The 25439-nt window shown below is 58.8% G+C and overlaps 1 protein-coding gene across 1 annotated transcript in view; it reads right to left on the bottom strand.

Moving 5' to 3' along the window:
* LOC111157013 (polycystic kidney disease protein 1-like 1) overlaps positions 1 to 25439 on the bottom strand; it is a 60080-nt gene that overhangs the window by 12713 nt on the left and 21928 nt on the right. Inside the window, exons 14-33 of the mRNA XM_022518215.1 lie at positions 24478 to 24670; positions 23894 to 23977; positions 22068 to 22275; positions 20940 to 21046; positions 20072 to 20294; positions 18244 to 18417; positions 17349 to 17468; positions 17191 to 17260; positions 16810 to 16856; positions 15986 to 16139; positions 13885 to 14023; positions 12867 to 12951; positions 12387 to 12539; positions 11465 to 11583; positions 8560 to 8670; positions 4282 to 4405; positions 2880 to 2993; positions 1993 to 2165; positions 952 to 1186; positions 93 to 197 (exon numbers count right to left, since the gene is read on the bottom strand). Coding sequence (XP_022373923.1) covers positions 93 to 197; positions 952 to 1186; positions 1993 to 2165; positions 2880 to 2993; positions 4282 to 4405; positions 8560 to 8670; positions 11465 to 11583; positions 12387 to 12539; positions 12867 to 12951; positions 13885 to 14023; positions 15986 to 16139; positions 16810 to 16856; positions 17191 to 17260; positions 17349 to 17468; positions 18244 to 18417; positions 20072 to 20294; positions 20940 to 21046; positions 22068 to 22275; positions 23894 to 23977; positions 24478 to 24670 — 2738 coding nt within the window. The remainder of the gene's footprint in view (positions 1 to 92; positions 198 to 951; positions 1187 to 1992; positions 2166 to 2879; positions 2994 to 4281; positions 4406 to 8559; positions 8671 to 11464; positions 11584 to 12386; positions 12540 to 12866; positions 12952 to 13884; positions 14024 to 15985; positions 16140 to 16809; positions 16857 to 17190; positions 17261 to 17348; positions 17469 to 18243; positions 18418 to 20071; positions 20295 to 20939; positions 21047 to 22067; positions 22276 to 23893; positions 23978 to 24477; positions 24671 to 25439) is intronic.

The following is a 25439-nucleotide window of genomic DNA, read 5'->3' as shown; positions in this document are numbered from 1 at the left end:
GGCTGGGGTCAGCCGGGGCATAAGCAGGATCGTGTCCAGGTGGGGATGTGGCTGTCCCCGTTTTCCTCACGGCAGAGGACGGCAGTGGCTACCTCCAGCCAGTTCCCTGGTTTGCGCCAGTATCTGCGGACGCCGTCCTTGGCCAGGCTGCGGACTTGCAAGCAGACGTGAGTCAGGCTGAGCAGCAGGAAGGCCAGCTGGTGGAGGGAACGACCGCAGAGCACCCAGAAGGACCCAGAGTGCCCGTGCTTTCCCGAGCCCCGCACTCCCGGCTGCCTCCCTGCCCAGACCCTCCTGCAGAGACGCAGCACGAACCCGTCTCCGGCTCTGCAGGGCGCGGGCGCGAAGCCTGCCCCCCCGACCCCCCGCCCGGGCACCTGCTCCCGCAGAGCCACCCGCCCGTTCCCGGGCCAGGCGTGAGGGACGCGGGTGAGCTCACCGCGGGCCTAGTGCACAGGCAGACCGTGAGCGCCACCCGGCAGGGTCCTCCCCGCCCGTCCTCAGCCGGCTCCGGAGAATGACTTTTCCCACATCCGTCAAACACATATCATGGGCTCCCTGGCCGCGCCGAGCTCCCGCATCAGGACTTCCCCGAAGCTCTAACGCTTCTCTCGGCCTCGACGAGCCGCGCGTTCCCGCTTGCCCGCGTTCACTCGCTCAGAACGCCCGCAGTGAGCAGAAGCTCAGTGAGGGTCGGGGCAGGTCAGCCCTGCTTGGCTCCCCTGGACCCTCCCAGTTGACACTTTGAGGCTAATAAAGCCACTTTTCAGGACGCTGCTCCGTCCCCCTGGGGAGCAGTGCTGGCCTGGGCCGAAGTTCAGGTCGGAACAGACAGAGGCTGATGGTCCTGAGTGCCAGGCTCTGCGTCCTTGCGGGTCCAAGTGGAGGTGGGGGGGCAGGCCGCAGGGGAGCCCTGGGATCCGCATGCAGGGGAGGGGCGGGAGGACCCACCTCGGGAAGCGTGGGGCTGGACCACAGGGCCGAGCCACTGCCGAAGACAGCCAGCGACTGCACCAGCGGGGACAGGGCCAGGTCCCCTGTGGGCAGCCTCTCGGCGCGCAGGGACACGCTGGACAGGAGCCGAGTGGGAGGGTTGTAGAGAGTGAAGTGCACGGACACGGCTCTGGTGCTGCGGTCGATCCACCGGCGGGCCCGGAGGCCGCTCAGGGCTGCGTGTGCTGCTGGCCTGCAAAGTGCAGCAGGTCGGGGCAAGGCCTGCACGGAGCCCCCACCCCCGGCCTCGCACTCCAGGCCCCTGAGGCTGCCCGGGTTCCTGGGGCTGGACAGATGCACATGGGCGCATGCCCCATCCTTGCCCAGGACCCTGAGGCTGGGGCGCTCCCAGGAGGGAGGCCCTCCATCTCTCATGGGCACGACTGGGGGAGACGTGACCATCTCTGTCTGCGAGGCCTCCAGAACCTTCTTGTATCTTTTCCTGCTGTGGACTCGCTGTGGTGTTGGAAAGGAGTTCCCGTTGACCCGTGTTTGGTAACAATGAAAGGGTCTCGCTCCTGTGTTGCCGGCTTCACTTGGGGGCACCCATCACCTGCCGCAGGGCCCCTGTCACCCCCACACAGGTCGTGCGCTGCCACAGCTGCCAGGGCCGGGCCACCCACCGGGGACTGTAGCTGCAGCTTGGGGCTCGTCGGCACAGCACCGGACCGAGGTGCGGCTGCCCTCCCTCGCGGAGCCTAAGAGCACCAGGAGGCCCCGTGAGCACCTGCTCAGCACCAGGCCAGCGGGGACAAGTGTCCTTTAGGTCCCCTGACCTCTAGGCCTCAGGCAAACTCTGGAGGAATGTTCGGCTTGTTCATCCCTGCGCTCAGAGACTGAAGCCCTCTGCCGGCATTGACCTTCCGACACGGCCTCCCTGCGCTGGGCCTCACTCCCCTCCTCTGCGGTGAGAACACACCTGCCCTTGCCCTGCCAGCACCGGGCCGTACACGGAGCCAGGGACGGGCAGGCCAGAGCCGACCTCTGAATCCCACTGACCTGGTGCGGCCCAGGCTGAGCACCCAGGGATCCCTGGCCCCACAGTCTCCGGGGCCGCTTGGGGCTACTCTTTGGGTGGCAGGATCTGTCGCAGAGGGGGCGTCGGGGCCGCCAGCTTTGGGGCCACGTGGAGGAGGGCAGTCCTCTGTAAGCACTGAAGCTGGGCTGGGAGGCTGAAGGAGAGACCGCCAGTCAGAGGGAGAAGCAGACGCTCGCTTCAGAGTCAGCCCTGTGGCCTGGGGGGTCCAAGGCTGGCCACACGCGGCCCCTGCTCCCTCAAAGCCCCCTCATTGTCCCTGAGCTCCAGCTGAGCCCGAAGGATCAGGGCTCCAGCCAGCACCTGAGCTGTACACCTGTCCTGGTTTGGACGTCAGAAGGGCTCCATCTCCGGAGGACGAGGGTGAGATGCCCGCCCTCCAGCAGCCCCTCCCACCCAGGAGGAGATATGAGAATCCTGGTAGGGAGTATTTTCAGGATTTTAGATAGAGATGTCCTGGTTTCCCACAGCGTGCCAGGACCGGCAGAGGGCGCGGGAAAGGTTTGGCTGTCCCGGATCCTGGCCACTGAGGATTTCAAGTCACAGCCAGGGTCCCGGGGAGGGTCTGGCGGTCTGCGGCCTTTCCACCTGATGTGTCCAAGGTTACCTAACTCTAACTGTATTTCACAGAGAACAAACTGTGGTCGCCAGCAGGGCGGTGGGCGGGGGGTCAGGGACACCGGCAATGGGGACTGAGGATGGGGACGTGGTGAGCAGCAGGTGACACACAGAAGGGCTACATCGGTGTCATGTGCACCTGGGACTTATGTAACCCGGTGTGTTCACTCTGCTTCAGTAGAAGTACACACGGGGCGAGACACACACAGGGTGAGCCCCGGGGGAAACGCACCTGCACAGAGTCGGGCAGGGAGCGGCGTACCTCGCCCGCGTCGCTGGGAGCCTCCCTCCACTGCCGGATCAGCACGGCGCCCAGCACGTAGCACTTCCCGCCAAGGGCTCCCGGCTGGAGGAGAAAGGGACACGCGAGACCGCTGGACAGACTGCGCGGCCGGAACGTGCCGCTCGCTGTGCTGGGACAGCCCCCACCTCCAGCTCAGACGTCAGGACGGTCCCCCCCACCCCGCTACAAACCCCCCACCGCCTTGAAGAGCAGTGTGAGGAGGACACGGCTTCCTCACACTCTCTGGACCGAACCTGAAGCGTCACTTTGTGTCTTTTTCTAGAGTGTGTCGGGTGCTACCGCACGCGACCGCACGCCACAACGGAAGTGGCATCAGAAGGACCCCGGACCCTGAACATGGGTTTGTGTGGCACAGATCCACAGAAATGTGCATGTCTCTCGAGAAAGACAGGAAGGCACTGTAGGTGCCTTTTCTCCCCCTTAGGATTCCCTTAATGACATTTTCTCGTCTCTGGCCTTCTTGTAAGAACACAGCATAGGACGCAGCTGACACACAAAACACGTGCTTGTCGACCAGGCACTCGGGAGGCTCGTGGCCCACGGTCGGCTGGTTCGAGCTCAGCTCTGGGGGAGTCAAAAGTGACACGTGGAATTTCGACTGCCGGGGTGGAGGGGGACCGCGAACCCTGTGCTTTTCAAGGGTCGATGGTGTGGTTTGAGGAATGCAACACAAAGTCATTTTATTTTTTTTAAAACAAGGAAGGAAATGAAAAATAAGCAGGGAATTGGGTCATTCTATGAAATGCAGATTCCTTGGCAATTTTTCTCAGAATCTGGGGAGATTCTCCTGTCTCCTGGCTGTTTCCTGGATGCTCCCCCCGTCCCGGGGTGCCCTGTGCCCCGTGTCACAGCGTTTTGCATAGTGATCTAGCCCTCTGTCCCCACTGGCCATGCCCTTTCGTCCCGCGCGGCTGGGCACCTGCTGGTGTCTGGGCGTGCACGTGCGGCGGAGGCGGGTGTGCGGGGACGGGGAAGCAGCGGGAGGCAGCCGCTGGCCCACCGCCTCCTGGCCATTCAGGAGTACACGCAGTGGGGTGCCTGGGGGCACAGTTGGTGGCGTGTCCAACTCTTGGGTATCGGCTCAGGTCGTGATGTCAGGGTCGTGAGGTCGAGCCCCGCGTGTCGGGCTCTGAGCTCAGCAGTGAAGTCTACTTCTCTCCTCCTGCTCTGCCCCTCCCCTGGCTCGTGCTCTTTCTCTCTGTCTCTCTCAAATCGATCCATCTTGGAAAGAGAGAGCGCATGTGGCATTGCCGGTCCAGCATCCCGGCATCCCCGCCCCACCATGGCCCACTGCCGCCAGGACCTGTGCGGAGAGCAGACAGAAGCCCACCTGAGCGCCCGGCGGGCCGGCGGTGGGGGCGCCTGCCCCGTGCAGGCCGTCCAGCAGCGTGGTCAGACTCCAGCCCCACCAGTCCCCCACACTTCTCAGGCCTCCGGAGGCGCTCCCGGCTCCCCTGAACACGAGAGCAGAGACAACAAGTGATCTTTCTCTCACGAGTCAGAAGCACCTGCGGGCGTGAAGGCAGAGCCATGAGCAGTAGGAGGTACCATGGGACCCTGGGGAGCCCTCTGCTCCCCCAAGTCATATTGCGGGAAAGCTGTGACAAGTTCGGAGAAGATCTAAACCCCAGCCATCCAAGGACACAATTTTCATCATCCTGCCTCATCCAGCCACCAAATCTTGACCCCACCCTAAAGAACACAGCGAGGACGAGCTCTTCAAACGCCAGTCTGCTGTCATTAAACAGATGTGAGCACAAGGCGGGCCATCGCGCAGCTCCTGAGTTGGCGGCAGCCCGTCCTCCCAGCTCCACACCCAGTGGCTGTGGCCATAGCACGGAGTGGACCGTGTTGGGAAGGTGTGACAGCTGGGGGCTGTTGCTCCCCAGAGCCCATGTTCCACTTACCACCGCAGCTCAGAGACTGTCCCAGCAAGGGACTGGGAGTTACTATGTTGCTGACAGAGGCAGATTTTAGAGACCCTTAGGAAGTGCTTTAAAACCTGACAGTCATGGGGTACCTGGGTGGCTCTGTGGGTTAAAGCCTCTGCCTTCTGCTCAGGTCATGGTCTCAGGGTCCTGGGATCGAGCCCCACATCGGGCTCTCTGCTCAGCGGGGAGCCTGCTTCCTCCTCTCTCTCTCTCTGCCTGCCTCTCTGCCTACTTGTGATCTCTCTCTCTGTCAAACAAATAAATGAATAAATCTTTAAAAAAAACCCAAAAAACTGACAGTCATGACAGAAACTGGACAATATAAAAGGGAAAGAGATCCGAGAGGAAGAAGTGTCCTATTAGTGACATGTTAGCGCAATGTCACTGGTGCATAGATTAACAAAGAAGCAAATGATCTCAACCAACACTCGCGTGTGCCATAAATATGTTCAAACACGTCCGCGGCGCGTGGAAGTAAGTCCGGTGAGCCAGTGTATCTTACTGTTTCTATCTCCTTCTTACAGACTCACCCGCGCCTGACTTCTATCTTTCCTTGGTTCATCCACTTTCCGAGCCTAATCCAAGCTGAACCTTTATACGGTGCTGGTTATCAGCTTCGCTCACGGATTGAAACCCTAGTAGAACCACAGTTTGGAGGGACTGCTATCACTTCCTGACATCCGCTCCCCATTGGGATGACATTAAAGAAACAGAGGTTTCAAGAAAGACCTAGATGTGGGGGCACCTTGGGGACTCAATCAGTTGAGCGTCGACTCTTGGTTTCAGCTCAGGTCATGATCTCAGGGTCCTGGGATCAAGCCCCACATCTGCCCTCAGCAGAGTTTGCTTGTCTCTCTCCCTCTGCTCCTCCCCTACCTACCAAGCATTCTCTCTATCTCTAAAATAAAGAAAAATTTTAAGGAAAAAAATGAAAAGACCTGCATGTGACCAGAGACAGCTGTCACACGCCCAGACTGTGCACAACTCACGCCTCGTTCTCAACACATGCGGAGAGTAGAGAGTGAAACCAAACCGTGCAAGAATGTTCTCACTCTGCATTAATTAGCTATTAAATAAAACAGGTCTATAGAGCGCAAGAAACGTTGCAAAACTGAAGTCAGTAGTTCTCTCCCACTCACAGCTCTTGGACAGAGAGACTATCCCGTTTATCAGGGCTTTATTCGCTGGTTTGTTTCTGTTTTACTTGGACTTGCATGAAGACTTGACTGAGTCCAGAAAGGCTTCAAAGAAAACTCGACTATGACGGAATGGAACATCGCGATCATAGTTCTGGTGAAGACCTGAGGAATCTAGCAGCCGAACGGCCTCGCCTTACGGACGGGGTCACTCAGCCCCGAGTCGGAGGACTTGCCGCAGGCACCTGCTCGCAGAACAGAGCACGACAGAGCCCGGGCCCTGAGTCAGACGTGATCCAGCTGAGCTTGGTTCTTCCTGGAATCCGGCAAACTCCAAGCCTTGAGACGCTGTCGAAGTTTCAGGATCAGGTACCGGGCGGGGCGAGGGTGGTGGAGAGGGTCCCCCTGAGCATCCCAGTATCAACCGGGACACAGATGCCCCTGCCTGGTGGCCAGCCCACCAGAGGTAGTGGGATTTTGCATCGTGCAGGAAATATGGGTCCGTGACACCCGGGGCCAGTGCTGAGTGGCGCCTCCACGGTGTGTACGGCTCGGCAGGGGGGGACCGTCGCACAAATATTATCTTGGCTGCGGCATTTCTGATCTGAGTACCAAGGGGCAACAATTTGCATGAAAAATATGTCAAGTAGGGCTGACTCATGAAATACGAGATCAAAAGTAAACGATCGAAGCCAGAAATAGCTCAGGTTTGTCTTTCCCTTTCCAGGGGCGGCCCCGCGGTCACTCTGCTTTGCACACGGCGCCCCCTGCCGGCACAAGCTGTGCTTTGGAGGACGGGGGCGGCGGGAGAGCCGGCTGAACCCCGGTCCTTCATGCACACAGCAGCAGTTTCTGCGCGAAGAAAGGCAGTTTCGTGGCCACAGTGTCCCGCAGAGTGTCCAGACTCACGAACCCGGGCGTCCACTAGTGGCTTCTATCCCTACTTTGCTCGCCCGGCATCCGGCATCTGGGCGGTATCAATCACTAGCTCTCACAGAAGAAAACAAATACACCCTTAAGTAGTAGATAAAACCAAACAGATGTGCCAGCCACCCACCTCTGTCCCCCCCAAAGCAGCAGAACTGAAGGGCATCAAATTGAATTACTTAGTCAAGGGCAACATACCCATAGGAAAAAATGCAGTAATGTGTTTTAAAATATTCTTCCTAGAGATGCCTGGGTGGCTCAGTGGGTTAAGTGTGTGACTCTGGCTCAGGTCATGATCTCCGGGCTGGGGGACTGAGCCCCGCGTGGGGCTCCCTGCTCAGTGGAGCCTGCTTCTCCCTCTGCCTCTGCTGCTCTGCCTGCTAGTGCACACATGATCTCTCTCTCTCTTTCTCTCTCTCTCTCTCAGAATAATAAAATCTTTAAAAAATAAAATAAAATAAAATCTTCTCCAGAGAAAGAGAAAGTAAATCTTGGAATACCGTGTTTTACTTCCGCCTCCTAAACGGTAGTAAAGAATCCATATGGGTTCGTGTCATGCCCTTCAGAATTCAAAGCCAAACGTCCTTGAAAGAACTATCAGACTGAATATTTTTGGCAGGTGAAACAAAGTCATTTAGTAACAACTGTAAAAAAAAAAAAATGCCACCTGAAGGGTCCACCTTGATGTGCTTCCTGTCCCAATTTCAGAAAGGCTGAAACGTGGAGAAAATTCTGGCACTGCAAAGTGCTGCTCGTGGTTGCTTCTGGGTGGGACTGTCCTTGAGGGTTTTCTGCTTGTCCTTCCATATTTACCTACAACGAACATCTGCTACTTTTATTTATTTAATTTTTAAGATTTTATTTTATTTGAGAGAGAGTGAGAGGGAGCACGAGTTGGGGGAGGAGCAGAGGGAGAAGCAGCCTCCCCGCCGAGCAGGGAGCCCAACGCGGGGCTCCATCCCTGGACCCTGGGATCATGACCTGAGCCGAAGGCAGAGGCTTACCCCACGGAGCCCCCCGGGCATCCCAGCATCTACTGCTTTTAAAAGTAGGAAGAAACAAATGAGCACTTGAGAAGCGGTAGAGAACTCGAGGGGAATTATCACCACTCGATATCGTGTGCCATTTCTTGTGAATCGCAAGTCTTTGGTCGAGGAACTTGTAACCTCCACACAAAAGCAACCCCACTAACCTATCTTAGCGTCTTCGCACCCAGACCCTAACATGCCTCAAAATATCGTTTCACTATTACCAAAATGAGATGCTTTGAACGTGCCCAAAGTCTGCAAAGAGAGGCCTCCCATGAACGGGGGGAAACAGTGCCCAAGGCAATTTGACCACTTTTTCCATATTTCCTTTCTGGGACAGTGGCCAAGCGCCTTCCCTGAGCCTCTGTTTTGCAGAATTAAAATGTCCTGAGGGCGAGCACTCGATGATCTGGGGGTCCCCTTCTTCCCGGACAGACTGTAGTAGCAGACAGACACGACTGGTTCAAAATAACGAAGTAACCCTCACCCCGAAACCCTGGCCTCTGGGTCCCTCGTCAGCATGTGCTGGCCACGAACAGCTGGTGCGGTGGCCGGGGGTCTGGAGAAGGTGGACAACACTTCCTACCTCGTAAACTCACTCCGGATGGCTTGACCGAGAGAACGTTCGTCCCAGGAACGCTGCGCACAGAGTATAAGCGCGCGCAGAAGGAGCATGAGGACGCACAGGCAGGTGTCTCTACGAGAAACACATCACACAGTGAGCACCCACACCGACCCTGGGGTCCAGACCCAGCAAAGCAGGTTTCGGAACTGGGCTTTTAGATCCTTTTAAGTCCCCGGGTGAATTTTCCTAGAAGGTGTGAACTGTGTGCATTTTCTTCTGCACGTCGCCATCCCATTTCCCCAGCACCGTTTCTAAAATCCGTTCTCCACTGCGAAGGGCCTCGGTGTCGTGTCAGGAAAAGAGCCGAGCGTGTGTGTGCTGACCGACCACCAATACCGGCGTCTCGGTTACCGTGGCTTCGCTTCGTAGTGAGCCCTAAAGCCACGCAGAGCCAGCCCTTGGCTTTGTTGTTCTTTTTCCAGAATCGGTTTGGTTATTCTGGTTCTTCTCCATGTAAGTTTTCAGATTAGCTCGCCAACAGCTACAGAAAAGTTTGTGGGGCTTTGGTTGGGACTGATCAAGTCGGGAGGAACGGGCTCCTCGAGACAAGTGTCCCAGTGCATGGGACATGTGTCTCTATTTCTTTAGCTTTTCTCTGAGATCGTCCATTAGTGTCTTGTGGTTTTTGACATATCAATTCTGCACGTTTTCTTCAATTTACTTAGAATATTCGAGATTTTCTGCAGAGACGATTCATGTCCTCTCGCAAGAGACTGTCGTGTTTTCCTTGCCTCCGGCCCCCTCCTTGCGGCCGGCCCTCCGACGTGAGGTTTAATCAGCGTCGGACACAGGGAGCTCCTCACCTTGTTCCTGATATTTAAAAGCACACGCTGTCTCATCACGAGTACGAGGCCAGGCGCACGAAACCCTGTGAAAGGGTTTCACAGACACCCTTTGTGACTTGAGGGCATTTCTTTTCCATTCCCAGTTTGCTGAGATATTTTTCTTCCCTGTAAACGGGTGTTGAATTTTGCCAAATGGTTTCTTCCCCGTCTGTTGAGATGAGCGCACAGTTTTCTTACTCGTCTGTCGCACCGTGGACCCGACTCACTGCTTCCTTCCCGCGTCTCCTTTACCCCAAAGGCAGCACTTCCATCTCTACTGGGTCTCGGGGCTTATTTGTGGAGATAACTGCTGTCCCCTCCCTCTCTGTGCCCTGCCTCCTAGGGACAGTGTGTGCTCTCTGGTCAACCACACACTGGGACAAGAACGTGGTCACACTAAGACCAGCCTGTTTGGGGTAGGTTACGTTCTTGGTGATCCGTTTCGGTCAGGACACACATAATATACACTTCTTCCTCTCTCCCTCTTTTCCTTTTAAAGATCTCGTTTATTTATTTATTTATGTGTTTGACGGCGAGAGAGCGCACGCAAAGCAGGGGGAGGCAGAGGGAGAGGGAGAAGCAGACTCCCCGCTGAGCGTGGACCCCGACACGGGCTCGATCCCAGGACCCTGAGATCACGAGCTGGGCTGAAATCCAGAGTCGGACGCTCCACCATCGGAGCCCCCTGGGCCCCCCCAGGTTATTATGGGGGTCCTGTCCCACCTGCCTTGCACCTGGTTCTTCCCGGGTCCTGCTGATGGGCTCCCTGCAGCAGGGGTGCTGGGGGAGCTCCGTGCGTCTGTGCCTGTGCGAGGCGCCTCCCAGTCCCCACGGTGGGACCAGGTGCATCCGCACCAGCACCACGTGACGTCCCATCTCTACAGGCTCACCAGCCGCCGCACGGGGACCAGATTCCAGACTTCGGTACTTTAACTGGTCATCTTGCATCCTACGTGCAAGTGACGTCCGCCTTTCTCTTCTCGGTGAGCCGTCTGCGTCCTGGGCCCGGTTTTGTTCTAAAGAGCTTGTTGGTCTTTTCCATTTTTCTGGAGCCTCTTTGTATTTGAAGATTAAGCCTTCGTCTGCTACAAATATCCTTCCTCGTCCGCCACTGCTTTTTTACCTAACGTATGACGTCATCAATCTCATCGCACGAGATTTTCTTCTGCAAGTTTCATGTCACCAAATCTGCTTTCTCTTGTCCTTTCTGGATTCTAAGTCACAGGAGGTTTTCCTCGCCCGCAGGTCATACACGGACACGCGCGTTCGCCCAGGACGTGTATGGTTTTGTCACGTTTAGATCTTTATTCGTGGGGAATGAGTTTGTGGACTCGTGTGCTGTGGCCCTTTTACTCGGGTCTGGTTCTGGATTTCCGACCCGCGTCTCCGGGGCTGTCCGCTGTCTGCGCGCAGAGCCACACTCTGCAGTGGGGGCCTGGGCTCCGGTCACGGCTGGCAGAGCGAGCCCCCACCGCTCCCCTCCTTGGCTCCCCGCGGCCGGCCCCAAGGGACTGCGCAACTGACCAGATCTGGTCAAGGAGAAGGGGAAGGAAGAAAAGAAAGGTCTCGAGGTCTTTGGGGGACTGTGTTGAAGGCAGACACGGATTTGGACAGAGCTGGAGAAGACGCGATGTTCACGGGACATTTGTGCGTTTCAGGACCGCTGGTGCTTTCCTGTGGAACTCGTGGGCATTTCCTCTCGCGGCGATGCCCGCGTGTGTTTGTGGTATTTTATTCCTTGGCCGTGGTAGAGACTTCTGTCAAGTCCTCTACCGGCTTGCGCTGTGTGCATGAAGGACACTGGGGTTTGCATTTTACTGTCACAACATGTTACTTTCCGTCTGTTTTCTCATTTTCATCTCTGTAGCATTTTCCAGACTTTTCGGCCCGGCATATGCAGGAACGGCTTCAGCCTCGCTCCAGACCTACTGTCTCTGGACCCACTTTCCCTAGGTGCCCCTCCCCTGCAGCTGGGCCCCAGCTGTACACCCTGCCCCCAGGGGCTGTGGGAGCAGAGCAAGGCCTGGCTGGCTGCCACCCACCTCAGGGCCACCCGTGTCCCGGTCTCTCTTCTCGTCCTCTCCCTGACGGCGCTGAGCTGGGCCGCGGACGGCGGACGTGCCCAGCGTAGGCGGCGAGCTCGCTGTCGGGCGGCCAGCATCTGTGGGGACGATAGTGCTGTGAGCTGGGGCCACGGATGGGGGTAGGGTGAGGGCGGGGAGCTCCGGCACTCCTGCCAAGCCCAGGGATCAGCAGCGCTGTCTGTGCCTCCTGGGGCTGGGGACAGGGACACTTTGTGTGGGTCACCAACACCACACTGGTGGGCAGTGGGCCGTTCACAAAGTCCTTTCCTGGCCCAGGCCAGCTCTGTGGGCAGTCTCACTGTGCAGGAGCCGGTCTGGCGCCGTCGGACGACAGCCTGGGTCAGGTGCTTGGGACACCTACGGAATCAGGGACCCTTCGTCCTGGGAAGTCACAGATGTGGAACCCCAGGCCTGGGACCCTCCTCCCTTACAGCTGATGCACCATCCTGAGTCCTGTGGGGGACAGGACACCGGTCTGGACACCTCGGGAGCGTGGGCACTCAGGTGTCCCGGATTCAAGGAATCAACAGCCATCCCCTCGGGTCCACCTGGCTTAGAGACATGCTGCTCTCAGGAGGTGCGGCGCCAGCCCCACATCAATGCTGCACCTTGACAGACCTCGAAGTTCTCTAAAATTATGGCCAAGCATTCCTTCTCATTGGCCTCAATAGCTTAAACTAAGCTCACGTTCTCGATGGTCTGATTTCTTTGGGATGGGGTAGAAGGAAGGAAACGGATCCTGTGTTCACCCAGTGCGTCTGTGCACACAAAGGAGCATAAAAAACTAAATCATACCCCAAAACACCATTGACTTTGAATCCACAGAGTACGCCCGAATGGGCGGGGCAGGGCTGGGGTGGGGCATGGATGGCGGCCTCACCTCCGCCATCTGGCTGGCAGGGTGGGGCGCATGGGAACTTGCACACTCCTCCGGCTCCGAGTGCAGGTCTCTGGTGGCCGCGTGCAGGGATTCGGTGAAGAAGTGCGCGTCATCTCTCCTTCTCCAGGCAAAGCCCAGGGCCGCGAGGCCCACCTGGAAGGAGAGGCCCGACGATGCGTACACGGTCACTGCCCCACGTCCCCAGTCACGATCCTACACAAGCTAGTGTCCCCGCCTGGGATTCCCAGGCCCCCCGTTCCCCAGGCTCCGTGTCCTCGAGTGAAAATGGGGTTCAAGAGACGCCCCCCGTCCTGGGATGTGTGTGTGGACAGCACGGCACAGGCCTGTCTCCCACGTTCTCCTCACACTCAGTCAAATGCGAAGACATGGGATCATGGGTCAGGAACGTGGAGCCCTCCCCCACTCCCAGGGCCCGCTGATGCACAGTGACCCCGCAGGAGGCCCCCTCCCCACGCTCACCAGAAGCGGCTGCGTGACGAAAACACAGCACAGCACGGACACCGTCAGCAGGTGCAGCCAGCGCACACACTGAGTCGGGTCGAACCTGTCCCCCCAGAGACAACAGCCATCAGCGCCCGCCTGCGTGTGCATGGGGACATCGTGCTCGAGGGCCCGGGCGGCAGGCGGCAGTGGGGCCGCAGCGGGGAGGGGGCTGTGGAGCTGGCCATCCCGTCGTTCTGCCCGATGTGGGGGAGGTTCTGTCGGGAGGGGTCCGGTGGGACGTCAACCCCGTGAAGCTGCTGAGCATGGAAGAGAAAGGAAAAGCCAGCACAGGGACGTGGAGAGCACGGAGCGGATAGGGGCAGGGGTTGGGGGGTGTTGGTTATAATAATGACAATAAAGTTTGCATCTGCAGAGCACTGAGCAGGTGCCAGGTGGCGAGGACGGAGGGTTTCAGTAGCTCCTCCTAAAACCTTGTGGGTTTTCCCATTTCCCAGCTGAGCAAACTGAGTCACAGAGGATTTTGTTGGTTTGTTTTCTAAGTAACTTGCCCGCCATCATTGCCGTCATCGTGTAGAAAGGGAGGAGCTGGGGTGGGAGGAGAGGGAAGCTCCCCCTGCCCCACGGGAGCCCCGCTGGACCGCCCCGGGGACACCGGGGACCCAAGCTGCCCAGGGAACCAGACGGGAGAGGCCACGGTGTGGACAGACAGACGGGAATCACTGTACCAGTACACCTGGCCCAGAGCACAGTGTCTCAGGAGCTCTGCAGCGGCATTCCCTTCTCCCCGGCCTCTCATCCACCGGGACTCCGTCCAGGCCAGACTGCTGTCCCAGAGCTGGCCGGGCCCAGTGGCCTTTTGGGGTTTGTACACGAATTCCTTACCCCCAGGGCCATGGGAGGGAGAAACGAGGACCAAAATTGCAATAGCCCATCTGGGCCCACACGTTGCGTTACCAGAAACACATGGAGGTTTTTGCTAAGTCTGAACTCTCCTGTCCAGACTCAGGGACATCTGAAAACCGTGACTGGTTACCTGTATCCTAGAAATGCCGTCCCTACGCCACAGGCCACGGAGACAATCCCACAAACGGCCCACGCCGCGGATGCTGACCAAGGCAGCAGCGCCCGCAGCCACCGGAGAGCAGCGAGTCCTCCAAGTCCGCTGTCGGGGGCTAAGGGAGAGCAGGAAGAGGTACGTGTAAGAGACCTCATCACTTCCGTCCACCCAAGTGTGGTCGTTAATTCTGTCAGTGGGCCTGGGCCGTGGGTGTGCAGACATCGGGTGACCAGTATTCTGGGCATGTCCGTGAGGGGTTTCTAGGGGGATGAACATGTAAACGGCTGGACAGAGGAAAGCGGGCTGCCTGCCCAGTGTGGGTGGGCCTCATCCAATCAGGTGAAGGCTGGTATACAAGGAAAGGCCAACCTTCCGGAGGAAGAGAGAATTCCTCCTGCCCGAGGGCTTTTGAGCAGGACACCTGCCTTCTCCTGTCTTGGGACTTGAACTGAAACACTGGTGCTCCTGGGTCTCCAGCTTGTGGACCATGGGGCGTTCAGACCTGCCCACCCCCATGAGCGAGCGAGCTGGTTCCTTGTATGTACACACGCGCCCTTCCCACACCCTGTACCCAGTGCCACAGACCTGCAATTTTGCGCAGAGCAGCCAGGTCTACACAGCAGTGACACGGCTGCGTGTAGCAACCACCCTCCCCGGCCTAGATGGAAAGGGGCCTTACTTCCTCAGGTCCTTAGGGCAGAGCGCTTTTCGCACTCAGCGTTCTCCATCAGCCCGATGCCACAGTCCGGGCCACAGGTTAGCGTTTCCACTGTGCGCGTGAAGGAGATGGAGGGAGGAGCGGGGAGGAAGCGGAAGGGTTGGGGGGGGTCAGGGGACGGGGGAGTCGGGAGGGGGAATGGGGGGAGCAAGGGAGGAGGTGGAGGAGCTGAGGGGGAGGAGGGGGAGGAGTGGGGAGGAGAGGGAAGAGAAAAGGGGGAGGAGAGGAGGAGGAAGGGTGAGAAAGGGGGGAGGGCGAGGACAAGAGCAGAGAGGAGGGGGAAGGAGGAGCAGGGGGAGGGGAGGACAGCGCGTAGAGGAGGGACCATGTGGCAGCAGCGGCCTCTTGCAGGCTCCACTGGGTGAGTCCCCTGGGGTTGAGCACATGATCAGAGGGTCCCTGCCTGTTTTCACGTCTCCAAGAGGAAGTCATGGAGCCCCACTTTCTCAGGCGATTGCTCCAATAGGAAGACCCCCCAGGGCCCGTCTGGAGGCAGAAGGCGGTCAGCTGACACAGACTCAGGAGCACCCGCCGGGGAGGGGACGCTGGGCAGGGGAAGGGAAGGACACTTGCTGCACGTACAACGGGGACACCGGAGCTCAGGCGCTGTCCTGTCTCGAGGACCTCCCCCATGTCCAGTCGGTGGGGCGTGAGCCTTTGTGCTCTTCCACCCCCCACCCTGGCCGGGCATGAGTGTGGGGTGCCATCCCCAGGGCGTGTGCCCTCCTCATTCCACCAGCCCCGGCATTGCAGGCCGCCAATCCCAGGTCCCATCCACACACGGAAGCCAGGGGATTTATACCCCACACCCCAGTGCACGGGGTGCCTTGAGGGTCAGCCCAGCCACACCCGGCTGCCTCCCGCTGCCCTTGCCACCTCGCCAACCACGGTCCACGGAGCACTGTCCACGGTCAGCGCCCGAACCTGGGTGACAGGGAGCCGGGAAGTACACTGCTCACGCACCCGCAGCCCTGGGCCCCACAGCCACGCGCACCTGTCCGGCCAGGCCCCGGACGGCCCCCCTGGACAGCACTGACCGGAGGCTTGGCTGCCCCCTGGGGGCCCCGTCCCCACTGGTTCTCCGCTGAGCTACTGGCTCATCCGAAGCTGTCGCAAGTCACGCTGCTCCACAGCAACTGAAGCCTGTTCCTGACCTTTTCAAAGACGTGAGCAAACCCACGTGCGTATACAGCAGAAACGGTCAGGACTTGGGAACCGAACCCACGGCTGTTTCAGACGGGCCTGGTGTCCATGTGACCAGAGCGTCCGGCCTCATTGGACACAGCTCCCGCTGTGTGACCCCTGTGTCACCCAGCGGCCGAGGATACAGAAGGGGCCCAGCATTGTACCCAACGTCACCTTGCACATGGAGAATGCTGTGGGTCCCCTTCTCCCTCGGAGCCTGCTGGCCGGGGTCAGCTCCGCGGGGCCCCCGCTCTGGGGATGGACAGCCCGCACTTCGGCCACCTGCTGCCCTCCCGTGGGCCCTGGCGTGCCCCGAGAGGCCCTGACCCTGGAAGAGACAAGGTCGGGGTGAGGTTAACACCTCGGCGCCCGCAGTTCCCTTGCCATATCGTGTTCTCCATGGCACGGCTTGTGAGCTTTCTTAGGAGCTGGGCCGTGACCTCCACGAGCCTCAGGCTGGGGAAGGTTCTGGGAAGGAGGCGCAGGCCATCCTGGGACCAGCTCACTCGCATCTGTAGAGGGTGGCGGGGCGCCCACAGGCCAGGACGGGATGGCTGCAGCCACCTCGGATGCCAGGGGCCCTCCGGGAGCCCGACCCGGACCCGCCAGCACAGGGCTCGGGCAAGGCTCACTGTGGCAGGGCAGAGAGGCGGCCCCACACAGGGGAGCAGAGGGCACCGAGGCCTGTACAAGCGGGAGCTCTCAGTGGGGAGGCGGAGATTGGAAAGCACAAGGACCACACGTCCCCCACACGTCAGGACAAACCAGCAACCGCAGCCCTCTCGCGTGGCCTCCGCTGGGGCTCCTGACAGCGGGCCTCGAGCTCCCTGGGGAACAGGCCCATCTCTCCGCAGGATCCACCCTGCTCGGGGTCCCCACCCTGGGCCTGACCAGCCGTGTCCAGGCCACGGCCGAGGGAGACACAGAGACACAGAGACACAGAGAAACACAGAGACACAGAGAAACACAGAGACACAGAGACGCACAGCTGTATTTACCTCTTGCATCTTGTGGGCGTCTGCCGTCCTCCCGCGGGAGTGAGGGCCTGATTTAAACAAAGTCCGAGTTATGACGTTAAAGCCAGAATCTAGGGTCTCTGGGAGACAGCCTGGGAAATAGGCCTCCCTGAGACACGGGACGTGGCTGCCAGTGTGGCCCGCCCGCGGGGCATGGGCTGCACGGCGCCTTGTGAGGCTTTCACGCGGACGGAGTAAAGCTCGCTGTCCTCGCAGTGAACAACAGCGAACATGGGGGACGGGGGAACGGGAGACACGTGGTGTCCTCTGCAGGATAGAGGGCGGAGACTTCACCACTAGCCATCGCTGTGGTTTGTAAACGAACAGGAAACACTTCCAGGCTTTTTCTAAACACACACTTACCCTGAGCTGCCTCGGCTGGCGCTCTTCTCAGGGGCAGGCAGGGCTGCGCACGGAACAGCCTGCTGGCTTCCTGCAGAAGGAAGGAGGCTGCTGGGGGCGGGCATGCTACTGTGTGGAGGACCCGGGCCAGCAGGGCATGTGGACGGGCCGCCCCGTACCTGGCTGAGCCTCAGGAGCAGCGACAGGAGCTGTGCCCCGGGAGCAGCCAGCAGCGAGCACAGGAGCCCTGTCTGGAAGGACCCAGCGGCGGCATGGAGGGTGCCGAGAGCCCATGGGAGCTGTAGGAAGACAGCAGTGGGGACACGGGGAACGCGTCCGCTGTAGTCACCGACGTCTTTAAGGTAAACGGGTACCCTGTGTTTAACCAAAGCTCTGTCTCCCTAAACCCTTGGAAACAATGGAAACTTGCAAGGAATCCCTCTGTTTTTCTAAAATACACGTCTCTCCAGGTTGAACGAACGTGTGCTGCGTGCCCACTTCCTGCTGGGCAAGCTTCCTGCGCCCCTGGCTGAGTCCTTGCCACGATCTGATGAGAAGGCGTCCGTGTCCCGGACACATTCTATGTCCCGAACATGAGCAGAGAAGATCAGACAAAGGGTCCACCCCAGAGGGGAGGGCAAGTTCAGGACCTCGCCCTGTTCCTGTCCTAGCTGGACCCTGCCTTTCAAATTCTTGCTGCCTGCACAGATTTATCTGGCCAGAGGATTTTTCAAATTTGAAATAACTGCCAACTTTAGAAAAAAAAAAAATCCAGGAGTGTGCTCTGGGGACAGTCCAGACTGCTCGCTCTGGAGAAGTCACACTCCGTGGCAGGAGGGCGCGAGCTCTGCATGGCAGAGATCAAGGAGGGAGGCCTGTGTCGGCCCCCACCCCCCACCCCTGGCTCCGTCCAGGCCAGCCTCCCCTCTGTGGCACTCAAGGCACTGGGCTCCCTCCCCCGACTTGGAACCTTTCTGCCAGGACTGTGAGTTTCGCTAATGCCAGGGCTGAGAACCTGTCGATGGCCAGTCTGGGAAGCGGAAGCCGCTTCCAGGAGAATCCAGGGCCTCCCACCTGCTCTGGTCCTGCCGCCGTGAGCAGGGCGGCGAGACAGGCGTACGCGCACAGCAAGGCGAAGGCCACAGTGAGGCGCGCGGTGTGCGGGAAGCCGCTGGGGGACGGCCGGCTGTACACGGAGGCCCAGATGTGGAAATCCTCCAGATACTCCGTGAACTTGGAATACAAGAGCTGAAACAGACCGGGAGAGAGACGCTGGGCCAACGGCGAGAACTCCGGGTAGGCGGGCAGTGATTCTCTGGGTGATGCCACTAGCTTGTCAGCTCGTCGGCCCGTCGCTGGGCCTCCCAGGCCCTCACTCGGCACCCTGGATCTGCGCTGGGGCACCCGCGGCTCTGGGACAAGCTGTCCCTCTGCCTCTCCCGTCTCACCCCTGAGCACCTTCACGCCCTGCCCCACGGAGCCTCTGTCTACAAGCCCTCCCCGTTCCCAGCACGCTGCCTGCAACACAGGTGATTTTCACTGGGCTCTGAGTGCACTGTGGGCTGGGAGCGTGCCTGGCCCTGGCTGTCCTCAGCAGCCCTGCGGGGTCGGCCACATGGCGGGCAGCTCGCCACCTACAGAATCGCGCTGGGTACAAAAGGTTCAGTTCAACCCGAGGAGTGCTCGGTGCTCAACGCTAGTCTAGGAAAACCGCGATGAGCATTAGAACACAGAGCCAAATCCAGGGAAAACAGGTTTAACGGGATGAGAATATATCTTCAGGATGTGGCTCAGTCCGTGGGGCGACTGCTTTTGGCTCAGGTCATGATCCCAGAGTCCCGGGATTGAGTCCCGCATCGGGCTCCCAGCTCCACAGGGTGTCTGCTTCTCCCTCTGACCTCTCCCCTCTCATGCTCTCTCTCACTCTCCCCCTCAAATGGATAAATGAAATCTTTAGAACGAAAAAAAGAATGTATCTTCATCAGTGGACTGGCCAACAGGTGGTCTCAGGACTAACACGTACAGACTTCTCCCCACAAGTTCTCAAGCGGAACAGCTGGAGCATGAGCGCGACTGTTTTGTCCGTCATGATGGCGCACAGACACTGGTCTGAGGGAAGGTGCCGGCCGAGCCAGGCCCTCAGCTGTGCGGGGCTGAAGACTTTCCACACTGCCCGCGCCCGTGGTCATTGTCTTACTCTGTCGGCAGTGCCCACGTGGTGAGCCCGGCCCTCTCGCCCATGACAGGTGGTGACAGGGACACGCTGGAAAGAAGGATCTGGTGACGTGGGAGGACACCAGCCCTCCCTGGCCTCCGCCCGCCTGAGACCAGCTGCGAAACTGGGCTCTGGGAACACAAAGTCCCCGTCGAGGTGTCTCTACGACTACAGGAAAGAGAACCACCATGTCCAGCTGGCACACCCGGCCCTTCAGTGACGAGTCTACAGAAAAGTCACGGGGACAATTCGCCTTAAGTGTAAAATGCCTAAGTGTCATCCTGACTGGACCAAACTCTCTCCTGGAAGATCGGGGACGCGGGTAGAGCGAGTCTCATGGGTGTTTGGTGAGATTCTTGGTCCTGTCCTTGCTCTTGATCGCGTGCATTCAGCCCCCAGGTCACGCTCGTACGGCTGCCTGGCCATCTTGGGGTTCAGGATGCACAGGGCGCTGCCGTCCTTACCTAGTGGCCCTCTGGACCCTGCAGACCTCGGGCAACAGTAAATTATGCGAGTGTTATTACGTCAGCACAGCAGTGCCTGAAGGAGGACTCATCCTCGCGCGCGCTGGCCCGCTCGATGCCCCGTTGACAGCACGGCCACCTTGACGCCAGCTGCAGTGCGGTTTAGGAAACAGCCGCAGGGAGAAGCAGCGCCGGCATCGCAGCCGGCCGGCCGGTCACCTACCTTCCGGAAGCCGAGGCCCCGGCGCAGGCAGCCCAGCTCCCGTTCCACACGGCCGTCGTCCCTGCTCGCGGCCAGCCAGCACTCGGCGGGGAAGAGCCAGCTCCTCCTGGGCCCAGGCCCCAGCTCTCCCACCATGACGTGGCTCACATACCAGGCCGGGGAGGGCCCACGGCTGTCGTGCCAGAGGCGGATGCCCCGGAGCGGGCCCAGCAGAGCGGGGGCGCTGAGGACACACAGCAGCCACAGTCAGGACAGGGTCTGGGCGGTGGGCGCCCCACAGGGCAGCCTCAGCCTCAATTCTCACCCTCGGAGGCACCTCGGACCTGTCGAGCCATGCGCTAGGACCCACGGACCCTCTCTGGAGCATGGTGCGCGGACAGGGAGCTCCCGCGGGCCCCTGGCCATGCTGGTCAGTAATCCCACGCTCCACTCCCGCGCGCCCGCCAGCCCCCTAGAGCCCCGTCCACCCCAGCTCCCTCACACATCTGTGTCCGGTGTGGACGAGTCTGGAGCTCACCTATTCTTAGTGAAGACAGGACCCAGACCGACACAGACCGTACACGAGGTTCTCCAGGAGAAAAGCATTTAGTGCAGCTTCTCCCCATTGTCTGAACCACTTGGACTCCTGGGAAGTGGCCCCTCCCCGTCCAGCCACACTATGGTCTTTGCACGGCCACGGGTCCTTGCTCTTCCCAATGTAGGGGGACCCAAATTAGCTGAGCGGGCACCGTGCCGTCTGAGCACCCCCAGTGTGTAAACTAGCACCCCCTCACACACTCCCGCACGAATCTACGTCCAACAGCACCGTGAACGACTTCGTAAGACCGTCTGTGCACAGAGCTACACCATTGGGACGGGCCTTGCTCACCTCAGGACAAAAGTGTGTCTGGAATTCCTTTCGAACAGGGGCTTCTCCGGACAATAGAGTTCTCTGGGTTCTGAAGACCCGTTCTCACCACGTAGAACAATGTAAACCTCGAGACAAAAACACAAGGTAGGGGTTTGAGATTCTGGACACAAAACACTAAGCTGACTCAGAAAGGGGTATCGCCTGCCAGCCCCCAGCCTTTCCAGAGCCTTCCGGCCCGAGGGACCAAGGGGACACCCAGTCCTGTCCCTGCATGGCCCCTCCCATGCTTCCCCAGCAGAGGCCCGGGAAAGAGCGCCTGTCCTGCCAGGCTGGCCAGATTTCTACGTATTTGATCTAGAAGAGCCAGATGGCAACTCGGATTCCCTAGGGCATGTGTTGATCTCAGGAGGGAGCGGACAGACAGTGGGCGCGTCCTCATCCCTCGGCTCAGACGGAGACGGGGAAGGCCTGAGGGCCCTCCGGGGGCTGTGACCATGACCGGGCTAGATGAGGTGCCTGCAGACACACTTTCCCAGCTGCGCGGGGTTCACGACTCCCCACCGGGGTGGGTTCTGTGGCCCAGAAACACACGATCAATCTTTCAGTTAGGAAAGTTCCTTATTTATTTCCAGTTTTTAAAATCCTTCCCCATCGCAGAGCACGCATTTTCTTCGAGAAGTTTCTAAACTTTGTTTTAGTCTGCAAGTCTCCAGTCTGTGGAGCTGCTTTGGAGTGTAACGCGAAGTAGGGGTTTACTAGGGCTTTCTTCCACAGGAAAAGCCACGGTCCCCCAGTATCTTGTGGAATGGCCACTTTTCCTCCCATCCTGCCCCGTGATGCCCAGCTCCAGCTATAGCCGCATGCCCTCGTCTGTCCGTCTGTCTCACACAGGGCTGGACGTGCTGGCTGCTCTCCACGGAGAAGGTGGAGGGGCCGAGGCTTGGGGGGTGGCCCTGAGGACAAGGAGGGCTCACATTGGCAGGCACGAGGGAGTGCACGGTGGGGGAAAGGAGCCCCCGACTCTGCATGGAGGAAGATGGGGCAGCTGGGAAGGTCAGTCTCCACGTGGGGCGTGTCGGGGCCGTCACTCACGCCATCCACAACCTTGCACACCACAGAGTGCAAGTGCCAGGATGACCCACTTACCTTGGCACTGCAGCGGGCAGGGGACCGGAAGCCTGTGTCCACGACAAGTGCGTACAGCTGATGGCCGGGAGGAGCATCTTCTTGCAGAAAAATGTAACCAGCTTTCTCCTTCTCCTGAAAATCTTCACGTCTGCTTTTAGTAACCAGAAGTGCATAGAGCACCGTAAAAACGACAATCAAAATGCCGGGAAGCAGGTTCTCCAGGCGTCTGTAAATGAGAGGAGAGGAACAAGTGGTGAATTATAGAAATAAACATTCGGGCAAAGACTAACCAATGCCCCTCAGCGCTGGCTCACATGCACGCACACCCACAAGCACACCCACACGCTCACACACACAGAGCAGCCCACGCTGGTCTCCACTGATACGTTTGTAAATGCTTGTCTGTCTCGTAACTGCGAGGAGAAAGTAGATTCTTACTGGGGCAGGAGACCAAGCAGGGAAGGGTGGAGGGGGCTGCGAGGCCTCTGCCGTCCTCATGCTAGGACAGGTCTGAGTCCCTCAGGGAAAGGAGCCACTGGAGGCCGACTCAGGCATAAGGACTCAGACAGAGACGGCTGGTGAGACACCAGCTTCTGCATCTGAAGCCCGTGCGGGGCAGCCACTCAGGGCCTCTCTCCGAGGACCTTTCTTGGTGAAACGAGGTAGAACAGCCATCTTGCTGCTTATGTGAAGACTCAGGAGAACGATGTCCGCAAAGTGCTTCATGTGGGCGTATCAGACACTCCCTCCCTCTTGGAGATCCTGCCTACGCGCCCCGTCCCTCCCACCGTGCGTGGTCGGGCTGCCTGCTCCCCACCGCACCTGGCCCTCGCCTCCTGCTCCCGGCACTGGAGCTGGCCAGATCCCTCCAGACCCACAGAGTGGGGTCCACTGCGAGTCATTAGTGCCAGGACCTTGACCTGGAGTCTCACGGGACTCTGATGGGTTTCCGAGGGCAGGTGCTTCACAGGGACGCTGGTCCCCCAGAATGCACCTGTCTCTGCCTGACTCGAGGTGCTGCCTTTTATCTGGGTGTCCCCAAGTCCTGTCCCCCCTCAAGTCATATCTGAAAGCACAGTTGAACAGCTGTCCTGAGTCCCACTCGCTGGACGCCTGGTGGCCTCACTGTCCCCAGCACCTGTGGTGTCAGTGACCCTCTGGCTGGTCTACAAAGCAATCAGCTCTTTGACGACTGATTCAGTAACACAGCGTGGAAGGTTCCCCACTACATCAGCATGAGGGAGACCCAACGCTCTGCAGGAAATGCCGACCCGGCCACCGATACTCATTCCGCAAACCCCCACTCGGTGTCTGCTGTGGCCGAGCCCGGTCGGGGCTCCGTATGCGTGACTGGGCAGCGGGCTCCTGCCCGCACAAGCTCACCCTCTACTCACCCACAGTTCAGAATCCAAATACATGTGTTCTGTGTAAAACATGTGCCACAGAAACAAGCTTGAGTTGAAATCCACTATCTAAACTGGGACACTTTTGGGGCGCCTGGCTGGCTCAGTAGAAGAGTGTGTGATTCTTGATCCTGGGGTCGTGAGTTAGAAAAAGCAGCTAAAAGGGGACTTTTGAAGAGGAAGAGGGAGCTATGAAAACGCACAAACCAGAAGGGCACACACCGTGTCCTCGCTGACGAGACTGCCCCAGTGAGTGCCCACCGACCAGGGTCCCGGTGAACCGAAGCCGAGTTGGATGGGACGTATGCTGACTTTCTCGGGCTTTGTGTCTCCTGTCCATGGATGTAGGGATGGACAGACAGACAGAGAAGATTCCAAAACTCAAAACAGTAACAGGTGACATGGGTTTCACGCATCCGTGATCTAGAAAACAGAACTCACCTCTGCCACTTGGAAACGTCACTCATTGAAAAGGTGGCATTCAGGCTTCTTCTCGTCACAGAAGCCGGCGCGAGGCGGTCGTAGCTGGGAGGGAGGCACGGGTTAGGACGCCAAACGTGTGCCAAGAGCGGCGTCTACCGTGTCATGTACGCGGGTTAAAGGAGGGGCAGAAAGGCTGACGGGTTCTAGTCATTCTAACCTCACGGGATGGCTCAGTGTGCACACGGTGTACGGTCTGGGTCAGCCCAGAGCCCGGCAGGTGTAAGCCCAGCCCCGCTGTGGGCAGACACGTAGCCACCAACCAGACACGGCACCACCGTCCACCCACGGGCGCGTTTCAACAGACGTCTACAGCCGTCGCCTCGGCGGGGGGCACAAGAGCCCTAGAAAGCCAGACCCTGCTCTCCGAGAGGCTGCAGCCCGGGGGGAGCCGGGCCCGCAGACGGGGAGGGCACACGAACCAGGTACTGCAGCCGTTTTCACAGAGACTGGGGGCCAGGGAGGCCAGGCACCGGGCCCCATGCGGAAGAAAGTACAGTGAACTTCTAAAAGTCTCCAGTTTGTCCTCAACAGTACGTCTGTACCTGCAGCTCACTTTCTCCGGAGATGTTCCTGGCCGTGGAGAGAACCCTGCGGATTTCCACTCCCTCTCTTCCCAGAAGAGGCACCGCACCCACTGGAAACACACCGTATAGTTCACTGCCTGTGCGAAATGTTTGTTTGGAGGGCGTCTGTCGTAGTCAGCGTCCAGTAAGGATAAATATCCCAAGTGGGTGTCTAAAGAAGGAAAAACAAACACAACTGAAATTTGCAGAAAGACGTAATGTATTCCCAGGGGGCCAGAGCAGTGGGCAGCAGGGCAGGGGGCAGGGGGCAGGGCTGGCAGAGGAGAGGCTGGTGGGGTAGGGGAGAGGCCCTCTGGCACTGCCTCTCCCAGGGCACGGAAGCTGCGAGGCAAATGGGTCCACTGCCGATTTTCATGGGGTCTGGCAGAGTGTGAGATATGTTTGCCTACATGCCAGTACCCTCTAGACACCCCGAACGGGCCACCCCCTGGCCAGGAGACACAGGACCCCGGAGGCAGCTCCCCCAGCTCCACACAGCCCCTTCCTGCTTCTCCTTGGCCTGTCAGCCAGCTGCTGGTCCTGGGTCTGCACGGTCCCCATGAGGACAGCACAGTGACCGTGCATTGTTAGTCTATCACTTGGGAGTAACTTTTTATGTTTAGAAGGAAAAATATTTGACATTCCATTTATTTAAAATTTTTCCCTAAGAGAATGCAAGCTGGTGCAGCCACTCTGGAAAACAGCATGGAGGTTCCTCAAAAAACTGAAAATAGAGCTACCCTATGACCCAGCAATTGCACTACTGGGTATTTACCCTAAAGATACAAGCGTAGTGATCCGAAGGGGCACGTGCATCCGAATGTTTATAGCAGCAATGTCCACAGTAGCCAAACTATGGAAAGAACCTAGATGTCCATCAACAGATGAATGGATAAAGAAGATGTGGTATATATACACAATGGAATACTATGCAGCCATCA

Source organism: Enhydra lutris, unplaced genomic scaffold, assembly GCF_002288905.1.
Source record: "Enhydra lutris kenyoni isolate GAN:26980312 unplaced genomic scaffold, ASM228890v2 scaffoldscaffold51, whole genome shotgun sequence".
NCBI classification, from domain to species: domain Eukaryota; kingdom Metazoa; phylum Chordata; class Mammalia; order Carnivora; family Mustelidae; genus Enhydra; species Enhydra lutris.
Note: the sequence above shows the minus strand (reverse complement) of the source record. Positions and strands in the feature narration are given on the sequence as shown.